Genomic DNA, 18,242 nt, shown 5'->3' with positions numbered 1-18,242 from the left:
GTCTACAGGAAGACGTCCACCTCACCTGATGAGATCCCCTATCAATCCTCACCATCTGCAGGAAGACGTGCACTTTGCCCAAGGAGATCCCTGATCAATCTTCACCGTCTACAGGAAGATGTCCACCTCGCCCAACAAGATCACCAATCGGTATTCACCATCTGCAGGAAGACATCCATCTCACCGGATGAGATCTCCAATCAATCTTCACTGTATACAGGAAGACGTTCACCTCATCCAACGAGATCCCCGATCAATCCTCACAGTCTACAGGAAGACGTTCACCTCATCCAACGAGATCTCCAATCAATGCTCACCATCTGCAGGAAGACGTGCACTTTGCCCAAGGAGATCCCTGATCAATCTTCACCGTCTACAGGAAGATGTCCCCCTCGTCCAGCAAGATCCTCCCACATGTGACACATTTTCTTTGCACCGTCCTCCTTTCGGCCACACTGCTGCCAAATCCCTCCCTTGGCGCCCATCCTGCCTTTCCCTTTAGCAAACTCTCCAGCTCCTCCAGCTGCCAATGGCCAGTCTGGTGCTCAGGCCGGACGCCTGGCATGCTGCAGGGGAGAAAGCCGCAGTCTTCCAGGACAGCATGCCTGCTGAGTTCCAGCTTCCACAAGTCACGACGCCTGGAGGGTAAGCAGGTCAAGACGCTGGGCCTTCACGACTTCTCGTCTATAGAACACGGGCGGTAACGTCAACCTCTCTCCGCGTCCTTCTCCATCTCTGTCTGGCTCTCTCAAGGTGATTTTTAAGACAAGTGAAAGAGGTTGTTTGCACTTAGCTTTGTACCATATCTATGGTTTTCTAGTCAACACCCCCCATACCTGCTTCTAATGATCACCTGTGCCTTCTTCTCAGACCCGTTCCAGAACTTTTTACCATATTGACCTGAGAAAAACTCATGAGTCCTGGATGTTATCTGCTCAGTGGGCTGTCCATCCCATAGCTGTAATTTCGTCAGCCAGCATCCGCGTATCACTTCACAAAGGAATTGCTTCCAAACAAAGCAAGAGTGTGTGGAGCACGTCAGCCACGTACAGCTGGGCATCTGGGCCTCTAGGAGGCAGAGGGGCAACAAGGGCATAGAAGAGAAACCACAGAAACCGGAAGATCTTAGTGGGACTAACACCCCTGGCTCCCAGAATCCAAAGGGAGGCGAGTCTCCAAGTCTGGTTAAATGGACAGAGAAATGTCTATGAGAGGGAAACGACCAAGGAGAGACTCAATCTGTCCTGGAAATCACACATGGCTTTGTGAGATTGTGATGTCACAAGGACAGATCAAGGTCTGCCCTCTCAGCTGTGTCCCCGAGGCAGAGGGACTGATGGACAGGTGCTGCGGGGGCTGCAGAAAGCAGGTGGGAGGCAGAGGCCTTTCTAGGTCACTCAGGATGGGTGGCTGTCTCTCAGCCATGCCTTTCCTTTCCTTGCTGGTTTATTATTCGGGGATGAAAAGAGAAAAACATCAAAGTAGCAAAAGATAGAGGCCAGTCTACCCTTTCAAATACATTTTTTTTTCCTTTTTCCCCTCTGTCTTTACATAACTGGACCTCCGACTTTATTTTTTTTTTTTTCCTCTTAAGGATTGGGAGATAGGATTCATGCTTTAAGTGGCGGCGTCGCTCATGCATGTAATAGAGACATTTATATGCATACGGCCCAATACAAATCTTTAAGGAAGCTGTCACGTCTTTAAAGATCTCCTTTGGAAGGAGTCCACTCAATGAAACGACTCCGGAAGACCTAGCATTTTGCTTCTGTTTCAGCAGTGAGCAAGGCTCCTGCAAATGCTTCGGTGTGGGGGGCTGAAGGAGGGGATGCGGTGGGAACCAGGGAGCAGGGGCCGTGCGCCGCTCTCTGGAAAGTACTTGCTGTAACACTCCGGCACTACACTACACACAATTAAGAGACAAATTACGTTAGTTATATATGTAAAAGAATAAAGCTTTCACCATGGCTACGAATCACGCCTCATCCAGCTACCTCGTTTCCTGGGTCCACAAAGAAGACTTAGGAAATGCCAACCACATGCACTCTCTTCCCGACTGAAGGCTGCCATGCTCATTGCTTGGTGAAATCGCCAAGGAACCCGAAGCCAAAGGTGGGAGGGCTCCTGAGCACCTACCATGCACTAATACCCCCAGTGTCTCTGCAAACATGCTTCGCAGATTGCCCACCGGAGGACATTCTCTGGGGCTGAATACACACCACATACTTTAGACTCCCTCCCGGGCCTCTTTACTCATCACTTGTGGGAGTGGAACCAAGGAACCTGCATTTCTCACTCGCTCCCAGTTGATTTCTGGTGCACCTTCAAGTAGGAGAATCACGGCTCCGGGGATCGGTGGCCTAGGTTGCTCTGGGAATTTCCATGCGATGCTGGCAACGAGCAAGGGGGCCCAGGGATGGGGTTTGCAGAGAAATGTTTCCTGGGCATTTTAGATATAGAACAGTGATTCCAGTAGATATTGGCATATTTTAAAATTGCCGATCAGTTGAAAATGAGACTTACACTATAATTATATGCAATGCCAACCTTTCCCCTCCCCCCCGCCCCCCACTTAGGATAGTTAGCATTTTGTAAACAGCTGTGAGCTCCAGAGACAGGAGTTTCAATTATTTTTATCTGAGACAGTAGTGAGAGAACTCGGTGCTTTTCAACTGATTGTCGTGGTACCCGACGGAAGCCACAGCCCGTGCTGGCAGTTTGGGGAAATGAGAATAAAAAGGGCGTCCTACCGCAGAAGGGGGGGACGGACCCAGGGTCCTAAAGAAGACTTCTCACTCTAGTTTCTACCCGCCGACCTAAAACACACTTATGGGACGCCCGGATCCTTCGCTGCAGGCACGGCAGCTTCTCTGAAAATCAGTTCCTTCTTTATTCAATTTAATGTTCACTGGGGCCAGTTCACACTGAAGTTTGGTGATTTTACCAGCATAGCCCACGATACAGGAAATTATTTTAAGGGAATGGGAACGGGCTATGCATGAACTGAGTAAATGGGCACAAGTAGATAGCATCTACTTACACGTTCAGATTGCCTCTGATGTGGCTAAGAGCCAAGGTGACCACATGCAGTCTCCATCAGATTGAGGACATTGTCAGGGTTCAAAGACTGCATTTGGAAAAACAAATCAAGGAAAACAGCTAGGGGCAAGTCTTTTTATAATCTTTTATATTTTACAAACACCTTATAAAATGCAACACACGTGTGTTTATAAAATTGGGAAAATGATAAAAATAATGAAGTGAAAATAAAGTAAAAAATCCCTTTTCTCAGAGAAAGCCAATATTAATCTGTCATCTAGCAAATTGATTCTTGTCTATGCACGCTCTTCAAGAAAAAAAAGGACTGGCCACACATTGTGATGTGATTGGGGATGCCCTGTCCTATTTACTTGCACAGTCTGCTGGCCGGGGAACTGCCTTCATCTGCCCAGCAATGGTCAGACCCAGGCCTGTAGCCAGGCTGCAGCAGGAGCCACAGGCTGGAGAAAAAAGAGGGGAGAACCCTCAGAGAGACTGTTCCGTCCCAGCACAGTCATTCCGTTCTTAACCCCAGAACCCTCTCTCCCAGGCCCCAGTTCTCCTGGGGCACGCTGCCCTCAGCGACAGCAGCCAGGGGGTATCTCCTCTTCCCTTCTTTTTCTGGTCTCGGAGGTGGTAGTCGCTTCCCCTGGGACAAGTCTCTGGTCACCTCGATGTCACTTGTCTGTCTCCATGTTGCCTATGCAAGCTATTCTCCGTACTCTGCTCCTTCTCCTTGACTATTTGGTGCAGTTTCCCCTCCAGACTGCACCCCAACTGACTCCCTGCCCCCAGCCCCCCTGTTCCCAGGTGCTCACTCTGGCTATTCCTGTTTTGGTGCTAATGGCTCAGATGCGCCCACCTGTTCTGAAGCTCAGGAAACGACAAGGATAGATAACCATGTTCATCACTGTGCAAAGCACCTGAAGAAAGAGAACAAAACTTCGAAGGTGAAAAGAAAAGCAAAGAGAATGATGCAGGGCCTGGCAGGGCTGAGAGAAGGCAGTGGAACAAAGCGCTAAGAACTAGTCATTCCCGAAGGACCGTGTGTGCCAGGGCATCTCATGTGTGCCCTTACGTGAACCCTGTGGAGTGAGCACAGTGGACCTCAGCACCCGGACAGGGACGTGCAGCCTCACGGGTGAGAGGAGGAGGAATGAACACAAGCAGACATTGCACTGTAGGCTGGACACGTAACTGTGACAACTCCCAGGCTTTACTGCAGGTGGGATCAGGAGTGAGCAGACAAGCATCTAGGCACCAGGCCACCGTGGAAAATTCTCGGGGGACCTTTCAGGGCCTCGCTCAGAGGTTCGCTGAGACTGCTGGTGTGTTCATTTCCCTCCACTTTCACTCTTATCTAGCTAAGACATCGTCCACAGCCTGCACAAAACACACGGCATTAGAATGGGGCAGTTTTCAACAGCAAGCACATTCTCCTTAGGAAGGCAGTGAGCTAAGGACAGACCAAACTGTTAATTAGATTATCATATAAATAAAGCATTTCTTTTTAAATTTTTTAATGTTTATTTATTTTAGAAAGAGAGAGAGAGACAGAGACAGAACACAAGTGGGGAAAGGGCAGAGAGAGAGAGACATGGAATCCGAAGCAGGCTCCAGGCTCCGAGCTGTCAGCACAGAGTCTGACGCGGGGCTTGAACTCACGAACCGCGAGATCACGACCTGAGCTGAAGTCGGACGCTCAACTGACTGAGCCACCCAGGCGTCCTGAAACAATGTATTTCTAATACGGAAATCTGCATTCCCACAAAGTTGAAGTGTTAGAAGCTAAAGTTTCTATAAGGGAGCCACCTTCAGTGACAATTCAGGCATTTCAGGATACCCAGATTAGAGCATGGACAGCTTTTGTGAGTTTCTGGTGGCACTGGTATTTGATTTATGTGGATGTGTGCATTTACTTTGTCTGTCTATTTATCTATGTATCTATCTATCATCATCTATCTAGTGTAACTGATTTATATATCTAGGTCTACCTCTATGGATGTATTGATCTCTGGCTCTCATACCTAGTTCGAGATCTCTTACTCTCGTACACAGTAGTAATTGCATTAGCACCATGCAAATATGGCCGTAAATGCTTTTACAGTTTCTCCCCCTGCCTGCTAAGCTTCAGGGGAGAAGCACAAAAACAGAAACGGGAAGGTGATGGGGGCGAAGGAACAGCCCCTGCTTCAGGGACAGGAGCTCTTGTCTGCTCTCGAACGTGGAGAGCACAGAACATATTATATATATTTTTTAATTTTTTAATTTTTTAATATTTATTTATTTTGGGGAGACAGACAGAGTGCAAGCAGGGGAGGGGCAGAGAGAGAGAGAGAGAGAGAGAGATACAGAATTTGAAGCAGGCTCCAGGCTCCGAGCTGTCAGCACGGAGCCCAATGCGGGGCTCAAACCCACAAAGTGCAGGATCATGACCTGAGCCAAAGTCAGACACTTAACCAGCTGAGCCACCCAGGCACCCCAAACATATTATATTTCTGATGATCTACAAAGGACATGTGGTCCATAAGCCCAAGTCACGTGACATCCTGGCCAAGGGGACGCGAGCTGGGGCTGGAAATCATGGAGCCCAGGGCAGACAGCCTGTGTGAATGAACACCAGAGAGCAGGGCCAGGTGGGGGCAGGGAGCCCAAGGGCTCAGCAGCACCTAGTGCCCGGGGAGGGTGTCAGAGGTCCCCAGCGGCTGAGTGTCTCAGAGACACGTGAAAGCACGGGGGCAGGGCCAGCCCCGAACCCTGAAAGGTGTGGTGACTGTAGGAGACCACGCAGCACAAGGAAGGAGACAAGACAGGACTCCCGTGGCGGCCACTGCACAAACCGTCCTCTGTGGCCGAGGCTGGAGGGGCCTAACCTTTCTAATTACGATAACTAAAAAGGACTACCAGTTCTTCGTTATTGAACCTGGTCTGTGGGTGCCAGTGAAAGCCAATGAAGGGCGTCTTGTTACTGGACAGAGACCAGAAATCTCCCTGGAGCTGCCTGGGTTTTTATCTGCATCCAAGGAAAAGACCGTTTCTGCTGAACATATTTTCAAATGTGGCCTGAGCCAGACATCAGATGGAATCTGATCACATCCCGACTTGCGTGTGCTCAACTACGAGGTACAGGAAGAGCAAGAGTGGTAGAATGATCGGGAAGATCTGGTTTTTTAAAGGAAAAGCAGACTTTCTTCTTCCAGCAGGGAGACATCAGCTCGGTGGTGAAAAGGCTTACAACACCGGTTTAGGAAAAGCTGATGAGGACGAGCAGCCGTCACTGCCACGAGCCTGTCTGTTATTAACACGCGGAAGAAGAGGAACCACATTTAGCTGTGAAGAGTGCCACCAGAGGAACAGAGAGAGGAACGAAATAGCAGCTGTGAACCCACTTTTAAGGAAAACTCCTCATTCAGTGCTTTATTGGTAAACTAGAGCGTCTCCCGTCAGTCAGTGGCAGGGGACGGGGGCAGTGGGTACGTACGTGGCCCTGAACCAGGGTACTGGAGCAAGAAGGGATTTGGATCCACATTTGGATTCTAGAGTGAGCAGCGGAGACAGGGGCGGGGGGCTCTGTATTTGGCAATTAAATGGGCTTCTGATTTTACCATGAGTTGACAAGTGAGGCAAATATGGAAAATCAGTTTTACTGTGTTATGTTTTTGAAGTGGGTTGAGAGGGAGGGGGGTGTGGGAGGTGGCTAGGGAATCTAGTGCCGTCGCTTCTGGATCGGCTCAACTGAAGACGCCAGCCAAGGAGAGGTCTTAACTAGCACATACGCAGGCGTGAAGCCCGCAGACAAACAGACGGGAGTTTCGGGAGTCACCTCATGCACGACACTGAATCATGAGGGTGTATAAAGTCCTAGAAGGAGACAGAAAATACTCTCCTGGGAAACACTGGTATTTGCGGAATGCAAGCAAATTCACTTCTCAAATTTACAATCCCTTTCTCTACCATGTTATTTACATGATGCAAAATGTAATTTCCAGAGAAGACGTGGTTGGGATTACCAAGTGACAAAAATGCGCAACCTTGGAATACGCTCTTGAAAACAGTACATCACATCAGAATGGACGTAAAGATTGGGTTTTAGGAAAAGAAAGTAAAGATCATCTTCAGGCAGATACAAATGGGTCTGATAATTTCTCATGTGTGGTTTCAGCTTTCTATCTGAGGTTTGCTGAAAAGAGTCTCGATTTCACATGTAGCGGTAAATTGATCTCTCTATGGCCATCAATATTTATAGGCAGAGGCTTCTGTTTTTTACTTTTCCATTAAGTGATTCTCTCTAACAGTAATGCTTGCTTACATTCTGATTGACTTTAAGTCATAAATACTAATAAAGAAAGTTAGGAGCACATAGTATAATTGTTAAGGGTCCTTATCTGGAATCTGAATATAGACATTGCCTTGAAATTTCTATACCTGAAACTTACAAATAAGCCTCAATGGCTTCTTTCAAGGAAAAAAAAAAACAATCAACTAATGATTAGACATCAATAGTCTGGGAAACCTAAAGTTACTTATTTATAACTTTCTGTCAGTCCAGGAAGATAGCAAAACCTATTAAATCTTTGAAGAAACAGTAAGATTCCCTAAATGAGATCCTGCATTTTCTCTTCCAGACAAAACCCTGGATTAGGAAACGTTTCTCATGTCTCCTACAAAAATTTATGCCAAAGGCAAAACTGATACGAGCAACAGAGCACCGGGAGTCTTGTGGAGTTAATTTTTATTTTTCCACAAGGCTGCCCCAGAGGTGAACAAACACAGATGTAAATTACGTTCATCCTGTGTCAGTCAAGATATCTTTGTCAAATATCCTTCAATAGCACTAGTTTGGCTTGGACCAGACAGATTTCATTGTTATGTCTGGGGATTCTGCCTGGAGAAAAGAAAGGGAGATGAATGGATGGCTCCCTATTGATTAGTTCACCTCCTTTTTCTTTTGATTTAAAGGTTCACTTTCCAAGTCTTCTGGGGCACATTGTGTCTCCCACAAATCTCTGGGGTGAAGGCCAGCTGACAAGCTACAGAAGGTGTTCCTGGTACAGGTGGAATGGGAAAATCGAACAGGCTAAGATTTCCCCTGCATACATGTTACGTAAATATGTCTAAGGGCAAGGAGGCTGGCTGTCAGTCTCCTGCAGTGTCCCTGAGACAAAGATCTTGACTTCCCAGAGATCTGAGTAACAGCATCCATTTACCTGATACATTTCAATTTTAGTTTATTCAATGACAGGGGTAGCTCTTCTTCAAGGAGAAGGAAAAAAAAGAAAACACTCAGATGCTTTATAGACTGGCCACAAATCAGTAACATCATCATTCCCTCACATCACTCCTATCAGCAATGTTTTAGTAATATGGTTCTCATAAAGCTTCTCATAAAGGCCTGTAGAAATCAGTGACACGAACACTAATGATCAAGGTCTACGTGTCTGGGATTACAATTTTACCTGCAGGGATGCAGTTTAGGGGATGGAAAAAGAATCCGGATGAAAACAATCAAAATCTACCCACAGAAAGACACATCTGCCAGCACATTATATAAGGGGGCAATATATTTTCAATCTTTCATAAAATTACATCCTATAATATGTAGCATACAAGTTGCAGAGAATGCTTTAATTCCCTTAAGGCAGATAATATGGAAAGGATCTTCTAACATCTGTAGTAAAACTTCACATGCCTCTTTGCTCCATTAAAATATTAGTCATAAAGCTAAATGATAAAGAACATAATTTTTTACAAAAATTCTTAGATCAAAGTAGAGCTACTTATGAAAATAACCTGTATATTCGGTGAAAAACAGGATGTCGCTTTAATGTAAGTGAAAACATTATCTAGGGGCTCAGTTGGTTAAGCATCCGACTTCAGCTCAGGTCACGATCTCACAGTTCGTGAGTTCAAGGCCCACGTTGGGCTCTGTGCTGACGGCTCAGAGCCTGGAGCCTGCTTCGGGTTCTGTGTCTCCCTCTCTCTCTGCCCCTCCCCCGCCCATGTTCTGTCTCTCTGTCAAAAGTAAATAAACATTAAAAAAAATTAAAAAATAAAATGAACATTAAACAAATTAAAAAACATTATCTAAAAGTTTTCTCTTCTACTACAATTTTCACAGATAGAGAAATAGCTCTATTTCTGCACTTACTTGCCACTAAAGTTTTTCAAGCACGATAGGAAGAGCAAGAAAATACCATAATAGAATTTTGGTTACATTTTTCCCTATCATCTGCTGAGGTGATACTAATTACACTATAATAAATAAAAATAAATAATCTAACATGACTTGCAAAACATTGCTTTATGCACCGAGTACATTACTAAGATATAAAAATTAACAAATGTACTTTTTAACCACTGGAAGACATTTTATCATTCACTTTATTTGAGCCAGTCAGTTGGGCTCCTAACAGTCTCATCTGAAAATATACCCAGTTGATGAGAAGATCCAGGAAATATTTTCTCTTCTTTATCTGTTATTGAGGAGTTCAAAGTTCTGCTAAATACAGTGGCACTCTTTCATGGAGAGACCTTCAGCTATTGGTGGGGAAATATGACTCATGTTTGATGCAACATCTCAAAGTAATCACACGTGCATTGATTTCTTGCCCAACACATGACCTTCAGAACAGGTTTATGAGATTAACAGTGATATTCTTTTATTTTTAATTTTTTTTAACGTTTATTTATTTTTGAGACAGAGAGAGACAAAGCATGAACGGGGGAGGGGCAGAGAGAGAGGGAGACACAGAACAGGAAGCAGGCTCCAGGCTCTGAGCCATCAGCCCAGACCCCGACGCGGGGCTCAAACTCACGACCGCAAGATTGTGACCTGAGCCGAAGTCGGACGCTCAACCGACTGAGCCACCCAGGCGCCCCGTTCAGTGATATTCTCTTTAATTACAAACTTTGTGAATGTGGCAGCTGAGTGTCGGTGTCTGTCCTCCTCAAAGTCCTGGCCACGGAGTCCCCATGTACCTTGTGTATCTTCTCTACCACACCACATGGATTCTATGACTACAGACAACGAACACTTTAAGTGGAGACGGGGAAACACGTGGTCTTGGAAATGGGAAGTGAAATACGGTGTTGTGACCCCCACCCCATGGTGGGTTGAGTCGTGTACCCTCAAGACCTGTGTCCACCCAGAACCCCACAATGTGACCTTGATTGGAAATAAGGTCTTTCAAAGGTGTGATTACATCATAAGATGGGGTGGGCCCTAAATCCAACACCTGGCATCTTTAAAGAAGAGGAGAGGAAGCCACGTGAAGACAGAGGCAGAGACTGGGAGTTGTGTCTACAAGCCAAGCCCCGTTGACTGCTGGCAACCACCAGAAGCCAGGAGAGAAGCCTAGAACATATTTCTCTTGGACCCTGCCAAAGGAGCCAACCCTGCTGACCCTTGATTTTGGATTCTGGCCTCTGGAACAGTGGGGATCAATTTCTGCTGCGTCAGGCCACCCAGCGTGTAGGACTTTGCTAAGGAAACCCCAGGAGACTCATGCAAAGCTGTTCAACCCTTGATGAACCTCTGAACTTCACCAAGGCTTACTTACCTCGAAAACTGACACAGCAATGTTTATACACGAGGTTGTGGTGATAATGTCTCAGGAGCACGTTATCATCAGAAAATGCTACGCAAGCATCAGACATCACTATTGATTAGGGAAGGGAGAGATCAATGACATCTGGATTAGGCTAAGAACTTGCTCCTAAGACGGATAAGGTTTGGGAAGATAGGAAAGGGGCATCTCAGGTGAAAAAAACCGCATGAGCAACAAGAGGGGTGGAGAAAGGTAGGGCTCACTTTCAAATGAATCAAATGTGGTAAAGAAATTCCACCTTTTCTAGCTTCTGATGGCCCTGAAGTTCCTGGCCCTGTGCTGGCAACTCTCCATTCCCTGCCTCCACATCTACATGGCCTCCTTTTCTCTCTCAAGTCTCTCTGCCTCATAAGCATACTTGTCCTTGGGCTTAGAGTTCCCCCAGATAATCCAGGTTAATTTCCTCACCTCAAGATCCTGTATTTCATTACATAAGCAAAGATCTTTTTTCCAAATAAGATTCCATTCACAGATCCTAGGGATGAGCACATGGCCATATCTTTTGGGGGCTGCTGTTCAGCCCACTACAATATTTAAGGAAGAGAAGGAGGCTGAAACGCAGACACATCATCTCAGGCAAGAACAGTATCACCAACTTGATTTGTATAAACCAGGCCACTCACATAATAGGACACTTATCTGGGATCCAAAGACAATCACTTTGTCATACAATAAATTATCACAATAAACAACTTTCAGACAGAGGCCTTATGAGCAGACAACAAAGGTCAGATAGGCAGGTATCATACATTTTATAACTATTACTTTGACCTGTATTTTCATTAATTTAATTTTTATTACTTCAGATTGCTTTAGTATCTCCTAATCTATTCACTTTTCTTACATTAAAATTTAGGACATTCAAAATACTATTTCCCATTAGAGTTAGTTCAGAATCACCTTAATGGAAATTCAAATTTCCTGAGAGCCAATGTCTTCTTCCAAATCATAATTCTTCTTTCTTTCAAGATTCTTAATTTTAAAAGCCAATAAAATTAGACACACTTCTGGATTTAATGCTTATCCATCATTTAAATCACGAGTGGAAATTCAAGAGCAATTCCTAAAACAGCTAATCCATATATGATTTAAAATTTGCTAAAACAAATAACAACAAAAAACCCCTCTGCCTTCTTTAATTCAGATTCATGCTCCTTAATGAGACCCTGTTAATATTTCATGCGCAACCTCTTCCCATTTACTTTAAAATATTTCTGTAATGGAGATTGGAAAATACACCAGGCTCCTATGAGTAATGAAAAATTCAAATGTGTTTAGGAAAGATCTTCAGCTATAATTCAAATAGTGTTTCTTAAACATTTCTAAAAGGACCTATGAGCCTCTGCTCCAGACAAGATTCAGAAGCATGGCAGCAACTTGTACTTAAAAGTAGAACAGTCAGATGGGTGAGTCCACCCTGGGGGGCTAGAAGTCAATATCATTACCAGCCTTAATGATCATCCTTCTCGTGAGGGGCAAGTTTCCACTAACCAAACGAGGTAAACCAGTCATGGAAGGGCAGGTAGTGATGGGAGAGATGCTCTAGCCCACCCATCTGGCCAGAGAAGAGGCCACAAAGAAATTCAAGACCCCAGAACCATTGAGCTCTTCCTTGGGGTCAGCTTGATCACCAAAGGGCTATTTAGGAATGCTCATACTACCGTCCAAAACAGACCTTGCGTACGGTCTCTAAACCAATGAGCTCTTTGCTACGTCTCTTGATTTATAAAATGTAGAATATGCTGCTTTTCTTGAAAATGCAATAGCTCAAAACTAAGTATATGTAGCTACATCTGATGATTAGAATGGCATATGGCTTGACATATTGCCACAAATTACATATAATCTATACTGCAACATGTGAACAAGTCCTTAGGGAGTCCTTGGGCTAAGACTCATTAGGAGATCTCAGTGAAATGAGAGATTTTTATAAAACCACAAAATTGACTCCAATTGTGGAAAATCCTGCTTAAAACATAAAGGCACTTTTACAGAAAAATTCATGATTCCACGGGGTTCGGCCCTGTGGTGGCTAATCGATTGATTTGCTCTGCTTTGCTTTATTGTTATCAGAGCTCGAAATAACTGTACTTACTCAAACTATTCATTGTTTGTTCCCCTAATTTTTAAAACACAATTGAAACTGAAATTCTATTAAGAGCTTGTAGAATAATATTTAGAGGCAAACATAAAATAATTAACAAAATATTATTCCAAAGCTTGGTCTTGTTCAGTCTAATGCAATTGGCATTTATCAAACAATCTAATACATTTCCAAGATTCTATACATACAGACTTAGGAGGCTGGTCAGGTATAGACTGACTTAAGATAGGTTCCATGACACTTGGAAGAAAACAGGAAAATAATTTTCCAAAATCACTAGTTATATCTTATTGTAGCATTTCATTTAAAGCTTATGAATTCAATAAATGCTAGATATGAAGAAAATATACGTTAGAGAATTCAAATACGGGACTAGAAGATTGCTACTGTTCTAAAAAAAAAAAATCAGGGCCGCCTGGTGGCTCAGTCGGTTGAGTATCCGACGTTTGATTTCGGCCCAGGTCATGATCCCAGTGTTGTGGGATCAAGCCCTGAGTCAAGCTCCACACCGAGCAAGGATCCTGCTTGGGATTCTCTCTCTCCACCTGCCCCTTCCCTGCTTGTGCCTGTGTGTATGCATACACGCACTCTTTCTCTCTCCAAAAAAATAAAATAAAATAAATTTTAAAGGCTAACTCTCTCAAATATAAAAGATAGTGAATAAGTTAATAACACTCTGGGAGTGTGTGTGTGTGTGTGTGTGTGTGTAAAATCTAGGTTCATCACACCTCGCCATGCTGCTACAACCTCCCCCTAGGGTGCTCCTGGCCCACCTGGCCTGTTCAGGTCTATTTCCTGCTGACCCCATTCCCCCTCCTTTTCTCTCGGTCTTCAGGATTCTCTTTCCTACTACATTTCTTCTTTTCCATACTCTTCTTGAGTGAAATTTTCAAGATACACATTTCCAAAACTATGCCTAGGTTTCTAAAAACAGCCAACCCCTCTTATTTTATTTGTTGCATCCTATTGACATTGCTATTAAAAACCTCAAATTCGAAACATCTGCACTGAATAGCTTTCCTTCCAGGCTGCCCCTTGATTCCCCAGGGTTTCCTCTCGTGGTCGGCACTAGACCTGTCCGTGCATCAGTCGGGGGAGAGACCTCTGTCACTTCAAGCGATGGCTCCTCTCCTGCCTTGGACATCTTGTCAGTCAGCATCCCGCTGTCCCCTAGAGAACACCACCTGTGTGTGCCTCTGCTATCATCCGAATGCGGTCCTTGCTTGAGCGTTTCCATAGCCCCCTTCCTTTCCCCCCAAAATCTGTCGCGTATCGTGTCCTCTGTTGTCCTTTCTTCATCCCCCATGCTGTCTGAAAGTATCTGGGGAGTTAACACTGCCAAGAGGACAGAGTCCTGAGAAGTACATGCATGTTTTTTCATCATTTGGCTAAAAGCGGCCAATCTCTACAGACCTAACTGCACTTCCTATACCATTTCCCAAATGCAGCGTGTGTGGACATGGCAGAATGGCCCCCGGCACTCTCGGGAATAGCTTCCTTCTTGTACTGCACACATTAGAAGGCGGGAAAATTCCCAGACTTCTTTGCAGCTAGTGTCTGATTGCTCGTTAGCCTCCCCCGGCCTGGCACAGCACGGTTCCAACAGACTCAGAAAGTAGACGTGCTGGGGCTCATGCTTCCTCTCTGTTGTGCCCGATGAGCATATCACGGAGCGTGGAGATCTCCAGGCCCGGTCCCTGGGTCGCCGGATTCTTCCATGTTCAAGTGCCAGAGGACGGGCACTTGACTGGTGTTGGCGGTAGCAGGAACTGAGAGTTCCCATAGCAGCAGGTTCTCAGTTTGGCTGGAAGCTTCCTGATCGAAGACGAGGCCGCGGCCATGCTGGAAGGCCCGTCCTGTGCCGGGGTTTTGAGTCATTCCTCAAGGTCCCACTGAGAGTCTCATGACAACTGTCTTCCTACACCACATTATTTTCCACTTGAGCGCTACAGTGGGTTCTGCCCCTCTGCCACCGAATCCTGGGGGGACGCACCTGTCATCCTCCTTCGAAAGTCTGTGTCTCCACTGCAATCCTCCTTCCTGTTATCCTTACTGAACTGTAACTCATCCCCGAAGGCCTGGGTCACATTTTCCCTCCTCCGGGAAATATTTCTGCACTTTCTTTGGGAGCCAAATGATTACTTCCTCCTCCAGGGTAATGCAGAACGTTGTTACTGTTACCAGGGTTGTTATAAGCAAATTCTATCATAATTATTGGTTACTTTACCTTCTCCTTATTTATGGAGACTAAGGTGTTTGGGGGCAAGGAATATGGTTTATTCGTCTTTGGTGCTCTAATGTTCTGGGTTTAGCACATAGTAGCATCTCAGTAAAAGCACTGAAATGATCCGAAATACACTGTGGTTACTGAAATAGTAACCACAGATGGGGGCTGGATCAGAGGTAAGGGGAAGTAGATTTAAGTTTCAAAAGGTGGCTACAATGTAACCTTGTGAAGAAGACAAGGAGGATAGTTCAAGCTTGTGCAGAAGGAGTGTAAGCCGGGAGGCACACAGAGGAAACAGTGAGTGGATTGGAGAAAGTCAACTGAACAGAGGTTTTGCACAGGGGGGTTGTGACGGATAAGCCATGGCTCAAATCACTGGCATCAGCTCAGAGAAGCCTGGGATATTAGCTCAGCCTAAGGGGGGAGGTTTTTCTAGACAGGTAAGAGGAGGTCCTTGAAGGTGTTTAAGAGAGAAGAGCATGAGGGCAGCTTTCTTTACTCAGGGTGATGCGTGCTTTAAGAAAAATAATACAATGCTAAAAACTATATTGAAGATAAGTCAACTCAGAAAACCAATATTTGTTTGGATAATGAAAGGATCCCACAGTTCAGAGCAGACCTCTCTGTATTGAATCCAAGGCCCTTGTGCTCACATTATGTTACAGTCTGGGGAACATTACGGAAGGATCTGACTGCCTGCTTTATCACCCACATTCTGAAGACGCAACGTCCTCATCAGGTTAAAATAAAATAGCTTAGAAGAGTAAAACTGTGTGGGTTGTTCACCCAACTTTCATTCCTTGAAATAATAAACTCTAAAATATCTAAAACTTTAAAGCTTGTCCTCAAGACGTTTGGTCCATTACCGCATGTGATAACATCGTGCCTCCACTCGACTTACCCTTCCCGCATAGTGCGTGACTCTGAACGCTGCACCCCGATCTTTGAGTGCAACATTACCGTTTCCGTCCTTCATGGGGGAATAGACTGCATTTGTGTTTGAAGATTCTAGGAGACTTTGTAGCTTCTTGGGAAGATTTGGTTCCATCGACCACATCATTTGACTTTCTTCATCCAACAAAGAGAGAAATCCAGATGGCTTCTGGAAATCAAGAAGAGATAGTTATGTTTTGTCTTTTACTCAATTTTATGATTTTGTTATTGTTCACGTACACTCGTTTGGATTTTCATTACGTTCATATAAACTTTTAATACACACTTGTGTTTGCTCACTATTGTAACCCTGACGCCTAACAAAACTCTTGATGTAATGTAGGCCCTAAATAGTATTGATTGATTAATAATTGATTTATACTGAATAAATAAATTAAAAAGTGTGTTATAATGTCCTTAAAACACTGACGTTATTAAAAAGTATTTCTCATCTCAATAAGAAACATAAAATTACTAACTAAAGGAGAGGTATTTTTTCTTGACCTATGCCCCATATCCACCACTTCATATTTATGGTGGGTCAGGTAACTTATCCAGAAACAGAACCTACAATCATGTTGAGTCATAAAAATTGTAGAAAACTCCTATTCAGAAGGAACTAGAAGTGACTATAATATTAAGACCTAGAAAAAGTAAATATGGAAGCTGTAACTCGTAAAATTCAAATTAGAAGTCTGATAGCTCGTTAGCTGTCAAACAAGGAAGCTAAAGTCATGCCTAAGCAACCACTTAAAATTAATCTCAAGTGAAGGAAAAGGCTGCTTGAAAGAACTTCTTAAGCCCTAACAGTTTGTTCCCTGCACAACAGAACACAGTTGTGCCCACATGGTTTACACATCAGGTGAAGAACTTTTACCCGGGGCTGTGCTGTTTATCTCTTCTTTCCTAGGAGAGTTTTCTGCTCACGTGTCAAATCTACCTTTAAAAACAAGGCAATTTATGTTGTTTATTTACCTTATTCTGTCATATATTTTAATACTTCACATCAACTCAGTGTGCTCTTGGAAACGTGAATACCATAAAAATAATTCTTCCCAGGAAGTGAAGGGATCAATACTGACCCCTCAGCGATTCAGTTTGCGTTTTTACCTGAGGTCACCAAACAGTAGCATCACAGGCCTTTCGTGATGCTATTGATTTGGCCTACAGAAAGCCATTTCTTTGTAGCTGGAATAGTTTAGTTGTCCTAAGCCTCTTAGAGTTGCCTGTTCATGGTAAAGGAAATGTAAAAACTATATATAGATATATGAGGGCTGCAAAAGTTGAGATCCTTCCAAGGCCACCTAGAGAAGAAAGTTTGGAAGTGGCAGCCATAAGGAGGCTCGGTGGGGGCTCACACACCAGGGGGAACCTTCGGGAACCCTTTGGCAACTAAAGCACCATCTCTGGAACATGCAGATAGATAGCTTCCCTGGGAAAGGAGGAGAGGAAGAACTGATTGAGAAAGAGGCCTGGGAAGGAACTAGGAAGGCGAACTCCCTGGGTCACTAACACCTTGAGAGACTTTTGTTACCAACAGAAAAATGTATTTGATGAGGAGATTTGGAGAAGGAAGTCCACTGTGTGGTACATGACGAGATTCTCAGAGAGCCAGCGACCGCAGCAAGAGCCCCGAGATGACAAAAATACACAGGTACACAAAGTGGATGGATAGACACCCTAAAAGAAAAGTCAACATGGAGTTGGCAGAGGACTGGACCTGCCCGGGATGTACTAAGAAGATCAGAGATTCTCCATTTCAATTTTTTTGCTGAAGAGTAAGATGTTCATATGTAAGATCAGAAGCTGCTTCTTTACCTATGCTTCTGAGCATCACGCCATGATTCCCCTCCACGTGCTGTTACACTCCCCTCCTTGTTCCCCACCCCCAACCCCCGCCACGAGTCCATACGGACACACAGCGGGAGTGTAAATGGACTAGCTAAGGATGCTGCAAGTGCATGCATATTTCAGGGCCAGTGACAGACCTTCTCTTTGGAGGCTAGAATTTAAAGCTTTAATGGGTGTTTCAGCAACTCAAGAGTCAAGGCCCCAAGGGAAGTGATCAATTCCCAAAGAGCCAGACCACTCTATTTCAAAAGCAATATGATATTTTCCAAGGATAAGACGATTGGATACCAAGATAATTTGTATTGTCGCCAGAAATTTTAAAATGTGTATGTGTTATGTTTTCTGAATGTTTAATATAAAACCGTGAAAGAATGGTGGTAAACAAACTTACAGACTTGGAAACTTGCTCAAGTGTCTGAAGAAGAAAATAGAACATGGAGAAAAAGTCCTAAAAATTCCTTCAGCAGTGAGGGTTCAGGAG

General features: G+C 44.5%; 1 protein-coding gene across 1 annotated transcript in view; it reads right to left on the bottom strand.

Annotated features, from left to right (window-relative positions):
- The window catches only part of MYO16 (myosin XVI), a 458,605-nt gene that overhangs the window by 152,977 nt on the left and 287,386 nt on the right, over positions 1-18,242 (bottom strand). Inside the window, exon 22 of the mRNA XM_049647209.1 lies at positions 15,879-16,079. Within this exon, the coding sequence (XP_049503166.1) occupies positions 15,879-16,079 (201 nt within the window). The remainder of the gene's footprint in view (positions 1-15,878; positions 16,080-18,242) is intronic.

The sequence above is a fragment of the Panthera uncia genome, assembly GCF_023721935.1.
Source record: "Panthera uncia isolate 11264 chromosome A1 unlocalized genomic scaffold, Puncia_PCG_1.0 HiC_scaffold_16, whole genome shotgun sequence".
NCBI lineage: Eukaryota > Metazoa > Chordata > Mammalia > Carnivora > Felidae > Panthera > Panthera uncia.
Note: the sequence above shows the minus strand (reverse complement) of the source record. Positions and strands in the feature narration are given on the sequence as shown.